The sequence below is a fragment of the Lynx rufus genome, unplaced genomic scaffold, assembly GCF_022079265.1.
Source record: "Lynx rufus isolate CCGP_SWC_20201006 ecotype Redwood Valley unplaced genomic scaffold, mLynRuf1.p SCAF_7, whole genome shotgun sequence".
Taxonomy (NCBI): Eukaryota; Metazoa; Chordata; class Mammalia; order Carnivora; family Felidae; genus Lynx; species Lynx rufus.
The window spans coordinates 41,686,198-41,698,205 of NW_025814889.1; the positions used below are offsets into that span (position 1 = coordinate 41,686,198).

Sequence of the window (12,008 nt, forward strand, 5' to 3'; positions counted from 1 at the left end):
TATAGAGATGTCGAATCACTATGTTTTACACCAGAAACTAATGGAACGTTGTGTGTCAATTACCCTTCCGTTAAAAAAACAGGTACAAGGGAGAGGTGAATGTCCCTCCCAGCCCTCTCCTCCGGCCACCTAGTTTCTTTCCCTAGGGGAAGCCACCAGCACGAGAGCTTTCTGTGTGCCCTTTGTTAGATTGCTTTCCTCGTTTTGGTTTGGCGTGTTGTGTTTGTCTGTGGGATTACACACAGGGAGCATCGTGAACTTCTAGTGTGTAGAGCTTCTTGAGGTCATCCAGCCCTGAGAATATCAGTCGATGGCAGGGACCTCAGTCCCCAGGAGACAGGCCCCTGGTCAGAGTCCTGAGCTCTGGCTAATTCAGAGCCGCCCCCTTGACCAGAACCTATGGCCCAGGTATAGGGTGGAAGGACCCCAGGGGGCGTGGAAGCTCTACCCCCACCTGCTTTCCCAGCTCTGTTTCCCCTTGCATTCTGTTCCTTGGCTCCACTGGCTGGTTAGGGCACATAGGGACAAAGACTAGGGCAAGAAGTAGAAAAGGTGTATGTTTGACAGCTGCTATTTTGTCCATCCCAGTGCCCCAGTGGTACCTCTTCAGATGTGTAGGTCAGAGGAGGCGAGGGCACCTCTCCCTTTGTAAGCATCTGCTTGGCCGTGGCTGTTAGGAAGTGTCCCCTTCCCTGCAACCCCCAGTGGACAGGAGGTCCGACCTCTGTTCTTTGAAGCCCTAAGGCCTGGCATACAGGAGCTGAAATCGCTGACCTTGGAACCCCTGTGGGGTTCATCCCGGCACCGCCACTTAACTGACTGTCTAACCTCAGGCAAGTTCCCTGCCTTCCCTGAGCCTCAGGTTCCTTGTCTGTAAAATGGGGATAGCCTGCTTCATCAGGGCTCTGATGAGGGATAAATCAGATAAGGCACATAAATGACATGAGAGCACAGTGCCTGGCATACAGGGAGACTCCGTGAAAGGAGAGTTGTGGCTGTCACCGTTATTTTTTTTTTTAGTGTTTATTTATTTATTTATTTATTTGAGAGAGAGAGCACGCAAGCAAGTGAGTCGGGGTGGGGGGCAGAGAGAGAGAGGGAGACTGAGAATCCCAGGCGGGCTGCACGCTGTCAGTGCAGAGCCCGATGTGGGGCTCCAACTCCACGAACCGTGAGATCATGACCTGAGCCGAAATCAAGAGTTGGACGCTTAACCAGCTGAACCACCCAGGCACCCCTCAGTGTCACCATTTATTATTAGCTTGGACCAGGGAAGGCTGTGCGACGCGGCTGGTGGAGGAGGAAGGGTTGGCATGTGACTGCGAGTGGGCTCACGTTTACGAAGCCCGGTCTTCGCCTGTAGGCTGCAAGACACATTTGCGTCCTTCTTTCTTGTGTCGTCACCCTTGCGGAGTGCCATGCTCCTGGAGCCTTTGATGGCAGACGACGTGTGGGAAGTGGGCCCCCTCCCCACCCCCACTGCCACCCTGCTCTGCTTCTCTTCTGCGCTCTGCTCCAAAACGAGAAGTACAGTGAGTTCCCCCAAGGGGTCGGCCGCGCCCCTTCCTGTCCCCGCCCTGCCGGCTGTCCCAGGCCAGTGGAGTGGCAGCCCCAGAACCAGGACCGCCAGGGCTGTGAGGCGGCCTGGGCGCCGGGAGTTGGCGGCCTGCCTGGGCTCACCAGCACATCTCATTCCCTGCACCCCCTTCCTCTCAGGGAGCCCCCAAGATGGTGAGGTAAGGTCCCGGGAACCACGGTAGACAGGAGGCGAGGGTGCCCTGCGGCCGGAGGGACCTCTCCTCACTGCCTTCCGGGCCTGCAGGTGGTTTCACCGAGACCTCAGTGGGCTGGATGCAGAGACGCTGCTCAAGGGCCGCGGGGTCCATGGGAGCTTCTTGGCTCGGCCCAGTCGCAAGAACCAGGGCGACTTCTCCCTCTCCGTCAGGTAGGCGGCCCTCAATTCCAGCCAGGGCCCGCATTTTGCAACTCCGTTCTCGGTTCCAACCTCCCAGCCCCCAGCACCAGCATGTCCCCCGTCCCCCCTCCGTGTCTACCCCGTCCCTGTGTGTGCCCCGTGCTCAGGACCCCAGCCCATCCCCCTCTCTGTCCCTACCTCTCCTCTTACACCCACTGGCCTCACCGTCTGGTGCCCCGCAGGGTCGGGGATCAGGTGACCCACATTCGGATCCAGAACTCGGGAGATTTCTATGACCTGTATGGAGGGGAGAAGTTTGCGACACTGACGGAGCTGGTGGAGTACTACACACAGCAGCAGGGTGTCCTGCAGGACCGGGATGGCACCATCATCCACCTCAAGTACCCGCTGAACTGCTCCGACCCCACCAGCGAGAGGTGAGGGGCTTCATACCCTGACCCACCCCCGCGTGGAGGTGGGCTGCCTTCCCCCCGCCAACCCCGTCCCTGATTTTCCCATCCTTCCTGGGGCTCCGTGGGCCTCTTTCTTCCATGTGATCCTGGGCCTGTGTCTTGGGGCACTAACCCCTCATAGCCTTTCCCTCAACCCCTGAGAAAGCAGGGAACATCATCTTGCCCTTTTCCGGGGTCCCTGTCAGCTGGCCTCCCAGGCCTGCTCGTGATGCAGAGGCCTGGTGGCCACCTTTCACAGTAGGCCAGCTCTGTTGTTAGAAAGCTCTTCCGTCTATGGAACCGAATCGGTCTTCATTTAGCCACTCTCTCCCCCAGCACAGGTTGGTACACAGAGAGACGAATGTTGAGGAGGGGCAGAGGAGATTTATATTTACGACGACATTTAATGCCTTATCTCAGCAACACAGTGATGACGGGTCTGCTTTTGGGGGCTTGGTAGAGCTTGACCAGAACACAGACCAGTTGAAAACTGTCCGATATGGTTGTGTGTGCAAGGGGCCTAGTACCTGGGCACAGGACACTCAAGGCATTTCTCCCCTGTCCCTTTGGCTTCAAAGATGTGGTCCCCACGATTGGGCAGGCTGCTCCCTATGTGGTCTCCCTAAAGCATGGTGGGGGGTGGGGTGGAGGACCAGAACATTCGGCATTACACCATGGCTCACTTTAGTGGCTGTATCTCAATGACAGCTCCATTAAGGTGAAGGGCAGCCCAATAACTCTAAGGGATTTTTTGTTTTTGTTTTTATTGTTGTTTTTTTACACTCCTGGGGCCAAGCCAACTTGCCCTTGTCCTGTATTTGGGTGTTGATTGTTGAAATGATTGTGAATCTTGATTCTGTCCGTTTTCGGTCTTTCTGAGATGCGTGCCTCCCAACTCACATCAGTATTTTTGTTCAAGTCACTGATTCAGAGTTAGAACTGGGTGAGGCTGAGGTGAAGGCCCCGGGGCCCACCGCTGGGCACCACTCACCAGCCAACATGAAGCCACTCATCCATTTGCCTTGAAGCCACCTCTTCTAGGCGTGAAGCCCAAGCATGGATGACTTTGCTCATGGTGGCCCTCCTTGGTCCTTATTGGGTATCTGCTCCCTCTCGTTCTTTTCCTATGCCCCGCCTGCAACGTTAAGGGGCCTTTGCCACCTAGACCCTCTTGAACTCAGCGCGGTACCTCTCTTTCTCCTTGCCCAAAGCCGGCATCTTCCCTGCAGGAGGATGGGTTGCTGGAGGCCCTGGAGAAGCAGTAGGTTGTGGATGGAGCTAGAAGAGGGAAGGAGCAGCTGAGCAGACCCCCTGGGGAGGAGGCTGGGGCCTGGCTTCAAATGGCTTGGGAGAAGGGGGAGAAGGGCAGAGCTGGGGGCTGGGGGGCAGGGAAGGATGGAGGGAATCCAGGCCAGGGAAACTGACTCCAAGAGGCCCTTTCGGTGACCCACGCCAGGACGCCAGCATGCCTGGCTCACCCCTGACCCTGGGATTGCGTGGGGGAGGCTCCTTCTCCAAACCTCCCTTTGTGTTCCCAGCCCTGGCCCGCTGCCTCTCCTCCTCCCCTCCTCCGAGGAAATTTGCATTTGTCCCGCCAATGGCTAGCTCTCTGCCTATGGTCAGCCTGACATTTGCATGGAAACTTCCTCATCCTGGGCCAGGGGGACGAGGGTCAGCCCCCTCCCCATTGCCTGGGGGGGCCCTGGTCTATCCCTGATTGGTGGGACAGGGTGGCCTGGGGTGCTGCTTGGGGACAGGGAGGGAGCGAGGTGGGGCAAGACAGACTGGTCCCCCCCTCCTCCCCCCATCCCTGCGGTTGGAAAATGCCCCCTCCCCTGGTCCCTGGGCTGAGGAAACCTCACACCCTCACTTCTCACTCTCTCCCCAGAAGGAGTTTTGTGTTTTTTCCATCACGTGGTTTCCTGTGGGGCTGGGCATTGTGGGGCTACAGTTTCCTCCTGGGAAGGGGGTGTGCTTTGGGGAAAGGTCCTAGTTCCGCTTTCTGCCCTTCTGAGCCCCTCTGAGCCCCAGCCTCCCCTTCAGTGATGTCACCCTGGACACCTCAGAGCCCCCCACACCCCTGTTTCCCCAGCAGGGTTGTCTGTCTTCCCTGCCACCCAGGGGGGAGTTGTCCCCATCACGACTCCCTTGTGACTTCCGTCTCTCCCAATCTCCACTGCTCTCTGCGCAGAGTTTGGCCTCTGTGCTTCTCTTGGTCCCCCTCCTCTTTCCCTAGCTCAGCCCTGGCTTTCATGGAGACCCTCCCTCGGTTTCTCCCCTACAGTTGTTCTGGATGTGGCTTGCCTCTCTGCCTCTGTCTCATGCTCTCAGAGGCGGGCCTGGCTACCACCCAAGGGCCTTGGGCCCAGCTTCAGGCTCCTTATCTGTAAAATGGGATCGTACCTACCTCTCAACATTTTTGTGAGAGCAGTGGACCCAACTATGGCGGTGGATTTGAAAGCATGTAGCACAGCGCCTGGCACATCATAGTCACTCTATTTCCCTTTCTCTGTGAATGCCTCTGCTCAGTGCCTGCCCCTTGGCCTAGGGGTCACCTTCCCTGATGTTGCCTTCTATAGGTGGTACCACGGTCACATGTCTGGGGGGCAGGCAGAGACACTGCTGCAGGCCAAGGGTGAGCCCTGGACGTTTCTCGTGCGTGAGAGTCTCAGCCAGCCTGGAGATTTTGTGCTGTCCGTGCTCAGCGACCAGCCCAAGGCTGGCCCAGGCTCCCCACTCAGAGTCACTCATATCAAGGTCATGTGTGAGGTAAGGCAGCCGGGCAGCGGGGAAGGCATCCTGCCAGGGCTCCTGTCTATGCTCAAAGCCCCGGCAGCGGGGAGGATCAGCCTAGGCTTTGGTCCAAGGCTGGGGGTGTAGGGAGGGAGACTCAGGTCATGCAGAATGGCCTGACTTGGCATCCCTCAGGGTGGACGCTACACGGTGGGTGGCTCAGAGACCTTTGACAGCCTCACAGACCTGGTGGAGCATTTCAAGAAGACGGGGATTGAGGAGGCCTCGGGTGCCTTCGTCTACCTGCGGCAGGTGAGAGGGGCGGGCCTGGCAATCCCTCAGACCCAGGAGCTCTGTGCGCTCAAGTGGGCGCTGACTTCTCACCTGTCCCCGCCCAGCCGTACTATGCCACTCGGGTGAACGCAGCTGACATTGAGAATCGGGTGTTGGAACTCAACAAGAAGCAGGAGTCGGAGGAGACAGCCAAAGCCGGCTTTTGGGAGGAGTTTGAGGTGCGTGGGGTCTCAGGCCCCGTCCCCTCTCTCCCCACCCCATACACTGGTCTGCCCCGTCTTATCTCCGTGCGCGGATGGCCCTCCGGGGGCTGGCACTCAGTTTCCCCCTCTCGCCCCTCAGAGTCTGCAGAAGCAGGAGGTAAAGAACTTGCACCAGCGGCTGGAAGGCCAGAGGCCAGAGAACAAGAGCAAGAACCGTTACAAGAACATTCTTCCGTGTGAGCACCCTGCCCCCAGGCTGCCTTCATTCCTCCCACTTTCGGGCAGTGTCCATTCACCCAGGAGACTCCCCTTCCCCCAGCCAACCTCCCTCCATCTCATAAGGTCCCTACTCCCCGCCCCAGGAGGGTCCACCTCCTCACCCACACAACAGGGCCTCCCTCCTGCAGAAAGCCTCTGCCCCTCCCACTGGAGCCTCCCCGTACTAGACATCCACCGCCCTCCTTCCTGAAACCTCCAACCCCGCTCCCCATGTGGGTCCTCCGCCCCCACCTGCCCACAGTGCTCGGAGAGCCTCCTGGCCTCTAAGATAAGAATGGCCTGTGAGCTTAGGAAGGGTCTGACCCAGGGGCTGGTGAATACCTGGCTGACCCAGGCCCATCTTGTTTCCTCCCTGCCCACCCCCAGTCGACCACACCCGAGTGATCCTGCAGGGACGTGACAGCAACATCCCTGGGTCCGACTATATCAATGCCAACTACGTCAAGGTCAGTGGCGCCTGCTGGTCACATGGGAGGAGAGGCTGGGCCCTGGGGATTCCCCATCTCACGGGGGTACTGGAGCCAGAGACGCGTAGCAAAGTTAGGTGGTGAGGAGGGTGGTGGTGCAGGGGCTCACAGCCCTGGGATGCATCTCTCTACCCTTGCTTCCAGAACCAGCTGCTAAGCCCCGATGAGAACGCTAAGACCTACATCGCCAGCCAGGGCTGCCTGGAGGCCACAGTCAACGACTTCTGGCAGATGGCATGGCAGGAGAACACCCGCGTCATTGTCATGACCACCCGAGAGGTGGAGAAAGGCCGGGTAGGGCCAAGTCCCGTGCTGTCCCCTGATCCCCACCCCTTCCCCTCTCCCCTCCCCCCGCCCCAGTGCTTTGTTATCCATTGCCATTAAACCAAAGAAATGCCAGACGCCAGGGCAGAAAGTCCCCTCAGAGGGCAAAGTCCAACCCTTGTTGGGAAACTGAGGCACAGAGACACTCTTGGATAAGCACTGTCTCCCAGATCTCTGCTTCCAACCTGGGGCGCTCCTGACCACCAGACCCCGGTTTTAAGTGGGCTTTCTTCCTTTTAAAAAAAAATTTTTTTTTAAATGTTTGTTTATTTTTGAGAGAGAGAGAGAGAGAGAGAGAGAGAGAGAGTGCGAGTTGGCAAAGAGAGAGGGAGACACAGAATCTGAAGCAGGCTCCAGGCTCCAGCACAGGGCCTAACATGGGGATCGAACTCATGAACTGCAAGATCATGACCTGGGCCGAAGTCAGACACTTAACCGATGGAGCCACCCAGGCACCTCTTAAAGTGTCCGGAAGCAAACCTGCCTCCTGCCCCTCCCCCACCTGTCCCCATCCAAGCCACAGCCCTCCTGTCCTCCCTTGCCTCGTAAATCTCTCTGGAGTCTGCCCCTCACCCTTACCCCGCCACCCAGCCGGTATCCCTGCCTGGGGGCCGTGCCCTTCTACGGCACTTCTGCACTGGAGTCAAAGGGGTCCCGCCCAAAGCATACACTCCATCAAGCTGCTTCCTCTCTTGAACACCTTTCAGTGGCTCCCAGTTGTCTTCAGGTCACACTCTGAGACCTGGCCGCCAAGGCGGGGTGACTTCGCTACAACACTCCCTGCCTCAGGTTTCCACACCTTGGCATCAGCTCACTTTCTGCTAGGAAATGACTTCCTCTCTCTCTGCACTCTCTCTGCCGGACAGACTCCCTGTTTTTGAAGACCTAGCTCAAATGCTTCCTCCTCTGTGAAGCCACCTGTGATTTCCTCCGGAACCTGGAGGGAGGATTAGTCTCTCCCTCTACCCTGATCCCGAGTGGCTCTGTTAACCCCGTTCGCCTCTCTGTGACCTCCTAGAGGCACAGGGGCAGAGACCGTGTCTTCGCTGTGTCTGCGACTCCAGCCTGGTCTCCGCAACTTCACGTACAACGTGCGCACCTGCAGATGTTTCCCGAATGAATTGCAAGGTTGAGTGGCTGGTCAGGTCTCACCGCCTCTTGGTGGCTGAGCCAAGACTGGATCCTGTCTCTGACTCGGCCAGTTCATCCATTCGTCCAACAAATGTTGCTGACTGGGCCAGCGCCAGGGACCCAGGACCTTGCAAAGGGCCTGGAACAGGTCCCTGTGTGTCGCTTCTGTGCCTCACTCCTCACCTCCACCCTCCCTTTTCAGAACAAATGTGTGCCATATTGGCCAGAGGTGGGCACTCAGCGCGCTTATGGACCGTACACAGTAACCAATTGCGGGGAGCACGACACAGCTGAGTACAAACTCCGTACCTTGCAGGTCTCCCCGCTGGACAATGTGAGTGTCCCCTCCATCCTCGTCTCACTCCCGGGGCCCCTCCTGGGAGCTGCTCTCATGTCTGGTTGGGTGGGACGGGGTGGTGTGTGGGAACAGAGGGCACTGGCCCTATGCACTCTGCCCAGGGGGACCTGGTTCGGGAGATCTGGCACTATCAGTACCTGAGCTGGCCTGACCATGGCGTCCCCAGCGAGCCTGGGGGTGTCCTCAGCTTCCTGGATCAGATCAACCAGCGGCAGGAGAGTCTGCCTCACGCGGGACCCATCATTGTGCACTGCAGGTGAGAACAACGATGAAGTTAGTAGTCGTGATGGCCAGTAAATCCTGCTAAGTGTCGTGTGCTGCTCATCGTAAACACTGCTTTCCGAGCTAATGCATTTCACGCGTCCGTCCCCCGATCCCAGCCTCATCCGGGCTCCTTGACGGCCCCAGACCCCTGTGGGAAACTTAAGCTTGAACCCACCCCACTGATTGATCCTGTGCCTGGGGGTGGCTTCTTCAGGGACTTCGAGACTTCCCTGGATGTACCGTCTCATCCAGCCCTGCCACATACAGATGAGAAAACAGGCCCAGCAGCTTGCCAGCTGGTCTGCGAGAGAGCCTGCACGGACACTCACAATAGACCCCGGTCCTGGTCATGTTGTTTCCTCACACGGGCTTACTCAGCGTATATATTTTCTCGGCCCCAAGCGTCTCCCATCTGGGGGCAGTGTGGCTCCCTACGTTTTCTCATTTTTCCCTCTGTAGCCCCCGGGGCGCTTAGCCTTCTCTGCTTCTCCCTTCCCAGCTAGTGACCCCAGCTTGGCCTCCAGGGTTGCGTGGCGACGGGTGGTATCTCTTCCAGAGGGGCCCACGCATCACTAGCTCCACTGCAGAACCTCATGACTAGGAGACCCTGTTCCTGTTAAATGGGGAGGTGGGGGGTCAGCAAGGAGGAGGTGGGGGGGGCCCATCAGGCCTGAAGGGCAGAGTCCTGTAGATGGGCCTACCCAGCCCGCCTGGCCTGGGTGCATGGGAGGCAGTGGGTGCAGGTTCCTGGACAGAGACCGTAGTTTTAAATTTCAGTTCTGCTACTCACCGGCTGTGTGATCGTGGACAAATTGCTTGGTTACTCTGACCCGCAGATTCGTCTTCTGTAAATTCAGGATCTCCTATGGTTGCTCTGAGGGTTAAATGAGACCCTGTCACTGTGTCGGGAATACAATGAATCCCTGAAGAAATGGGAGCTGTGAATGGTTTAATAACTCACAGCAGGAAGAGAATGGGGAAACGGGAGCCTGCTTTTTCTGCTTCCCTACCCACTCCCTCCAAGTGACCCCAGGCTGTGAGGGCCTCACACTTCTTCCTTCTTCCCACCAGCAACTGCTTGTCCTGGGGCAGGGCTGGGTGGGCTGAAACTGGGGGTACCCCCCACGTGCCATCTAAGGGACTCTGCTCTGCCTCCAGGGGCAGGCCCATCGCCCACAACGACCCTCCTGCTACCCCCCTTCCACTTCTTGAAATCCCCATGGCCTTTATTTAGATGCTACAGGAAGGAAGTGGGTAAGGGGGGGGGTTATTTTTGACAATCTGGGTTTGAAATTAGACAGTGCAACTCAGGTCACCAGCCTGATGGGCCCAGCAAAGGGGGTGGGACTGCAGTCTCCGAGGGGTCCTGAGGTTCCCCGGGGCTGTTTGCCCAAGGGTGGTGGCACAGGGCGGGGAAGGGGACAGCCCTTACTGCGTGGCTCCCCCACCTCTCCACAGCTCCTGACCCCAGTGCCCTTTGTGCCCTGCTGTCTCTAGGACTGCCCTTTCCCTGCCGTCAGGGTCTGAAAAAAAAAAGAGAAAAAGGGAAACGAAGCCCTGCTTTAAAAAGCTCTAAATATAACTTTAGAAGGGCAGGGGCGGGGTGCAGGGAAGGCCTCATTCAGGCCAAGGGTGTGGGAGAGGGCCAGGGGAGGCCCGGAGTGCCTGTGGGGCAGGCAGGACCTTGATGGGGCTGGGGCTCCTAGATCCTCCAGAGTAGGGAGCAGCCCGCGGCAGGAATGAGGCGTCAAAGCAGGAAGTGGTGGCGCGGGGAGATGGGGTGCAGCCGGCTGGCCTGGGAGCACTTGAGAGCCGGCCCGCCTACAAATCCCTGGGCTGAAGTGATGTGCGTGGGTGCGGAACCAGGGAAGCTTCCACCTCCGGCCTGCCGGCCCTGTGACCCCGGGCGTGTTACCTCATCTGTCTGGAGCCTCAGTTTCTTCATGCTACCATGCTGGAGCCGAGTGCCGGGGCTCCCCCTTCCCGGTGAGGCCTCTGACGGCGCCCCCTTCCCTCCCAGCGCAGGCATTGGCCGCACGGGCACCATCATCGTCATCGACATGCTCATGGAAAGCATCTCCACCAAGGGTGAGCGGGACCCGTGGGAGACGCAGGTGGGTGGCTGGGTGAGCAGCCCCTCGGTCACCCCCTCCGCCTGAGCCTGAGGTCCAACTGCCATGCCTGCCCAGGGTTGGACTGTGACATCGACATCCAGAAGACCATCCAGATGGTGCGGGCGCAGCGCTCCGGCATGGTGCAGACCGAGGCGCAGTACAAGTTCATCTATGTGGCCATCGCCCAGTTCATTGAAACCACCAAGAAGAAGCTGGAGGTCATTCAGGTGTGTGTAGAGAGGGGCCTGGCGGAGCTGTGGGGGGACGTGGGCATCACCTGGTCCCTGCTGGGACCACTGCCCTCCCACCACACCTCTGCCCACAGTCCCAGAAGGGCCGGGAGTCAGAGTACGGGAACATCATCTACCCCTTAGCCATGAAGAACGCCCATGCCAAGGCATCCCGCACCTCTTCCAAGTGAGTGACCCCCCCCTGCCACCTCCCAGCATCTACTCCCCCCTCCTCCTCCTCGGCCCGACCCTCCCTTTCAGAGATGACAAGTGCTGCTGTCAGGGAGACCTGGGTTCAAGCTCAAGCTTGACTCTTACTACCTGTGTTCACAAGTATTTCCTGGGTCAGGCCTATGTCTATGTCGGGCCTGTGCTGAGTACCAGTAGTATACCTGGTGTAGAAGATGGAGCCTTTGCCCACAAGGAGCTTCTAGTCTAGTGAAAGGACAGTGACCAGGTCTCCTCTCTCCTGGCCTCAGTTTGTTCACCTGTGAAATGGGGTGGGCCAGACAGGGCCGCTGGAGCTGGGTAACCCTGCACGGTCTCCTGACCTGTGCCAACTGCCCACCCCACCTGCAGACACAAGGAGGATGTATATGAGAACTTGCACAGTAAGAACAAGAAGGAGGACAAGGTGAAGAAGCAGCGGTCGGCGGACAAGGAGAAGAGCAAGGGTTCCCTCAAGAGGAAATGAGGCGGGGTATGGCCCTCTGCTTAGGGCTCCTCCTTGCCCTGCCCCCCAGTGTCGCTGGGTCCAGTGCTTTCCCCTGGATGGATGCGGTAGCTGCGGCCTTCCCCTGCCCTTCCCGGCCATTCCAGACCTTCTTGTTCCCCTTCCCCGGTTCGGTTCCAGCCACCCCCTTACTCCGTTCCTCCCTTCTCTTTGCAGCCTCAGCCCTGATCCCTGCAGAGGCCTCCGGTGGGCCAACCCACGGCCGGAACTGAGGAGCCCGCCCCCATTCTATTGTAATTTAAGTGGCTGTGTCCCTACTTCCCTCTTCCTGACCCTGTATATAGCCCTTCGAGACTCCAGGCAGCATCAGGCCCTATACTCTTGTAAATAAAGCCCCTAGGATCACTGTGTGTGGGTCTCTAACTGTGACTGCCTGGGCCTGAGGAGCTCAGAAGGGGACTGGGGGAGGGGGAGCGAGCAGGGAGCCGTGTGTGTGTGTGTGTGTGTGTGTGTGTGTGTGTGTATGTGTGTGTGTGTGTGTGTGTACAAAAGCACAAAAGCTTGACTTTCA

The 12,008-nt window shown here is 58.3% G+C and overlaps 1 protein-coding gene across 2 annotated transcripts; it reads left to right on the forward strand.

Annotated features, from left to right (window-relative positions):
* Positions 1–1,531: 1,531 nt before the first annotated feature.
* Positions 1,532–11,847, forward strand: PTPN6 (protein tyrosine phosphatase non-receptor type 6). Of its 2 annotated transcripts, XM_047065044.1 has the most exons (16): positions 1,577–1,736; positions 1,823–1,945; positions 2,158–2,352; positions 4,947–5,136; positions 5,296–5,412; positions 5,499–5,612; positions 5,737–5,833; positions 6,243–6,322; positions 6,488–6,637; positions 8,001–8,132; positions 8,258–8,412; positions 10,441–10,508; positions 10,610–10,761; positions 10,860–10,951; positions 11,344–11,464; positions 11,654–11,847. In XM_047065044.1, the coding sequence occupies exons 1-15, from the start codon at positions 1,729–1,731 to the stop codon at positions 11,456–11,458; spliced, it is 1,788 nt and encodes a 595-aa protein (XP_046921000.1). In that variant the 5' UTR covers positions 1,577–1,728; the 3' UTR covers positions 11,459–11,464; positions 11,654–11,847. The 2 variants fall into 2 exon arrangements, with proteins under 2 accessions (XP_046921001.1, XP_046921000.1); XM_047065045.1 differs by lacking the exons at positions 10,441–10,508; positions 10,610–10,761; positions 10,860–10,951; positions 11,344–11,464; positions 11,654–11,847 and adding an exon at positions 8,635–10,434 and having other exon boundaries at positions 1,532–1,736.
* Positions 11,848–12,008: the final 161 nt, after the last annotated feature.

What these genes read in the sequence shown, in the direction of transcription:
- PTPN6 (XM_047065044.1), top strand. An exon ending in GCTTTTGGGAGGAGTTTGAG is followed by an intron (nt 5,613 to 5,736) that starts GTGCGTGGGGTC and finishes CTCGCCCCTCAG; the next exon opens with AGTCTGCAGAAGCAGGAGGT. An exon ending in TCAATGCCAACTACGTCAAG is followed by an intron (nt 6,323 to 6,487) that starts GTCAGTGGCGCC and finishes CCTTGCTTCCAG; the next exon opens with AACCAGCTGCTAAGCCCCGA.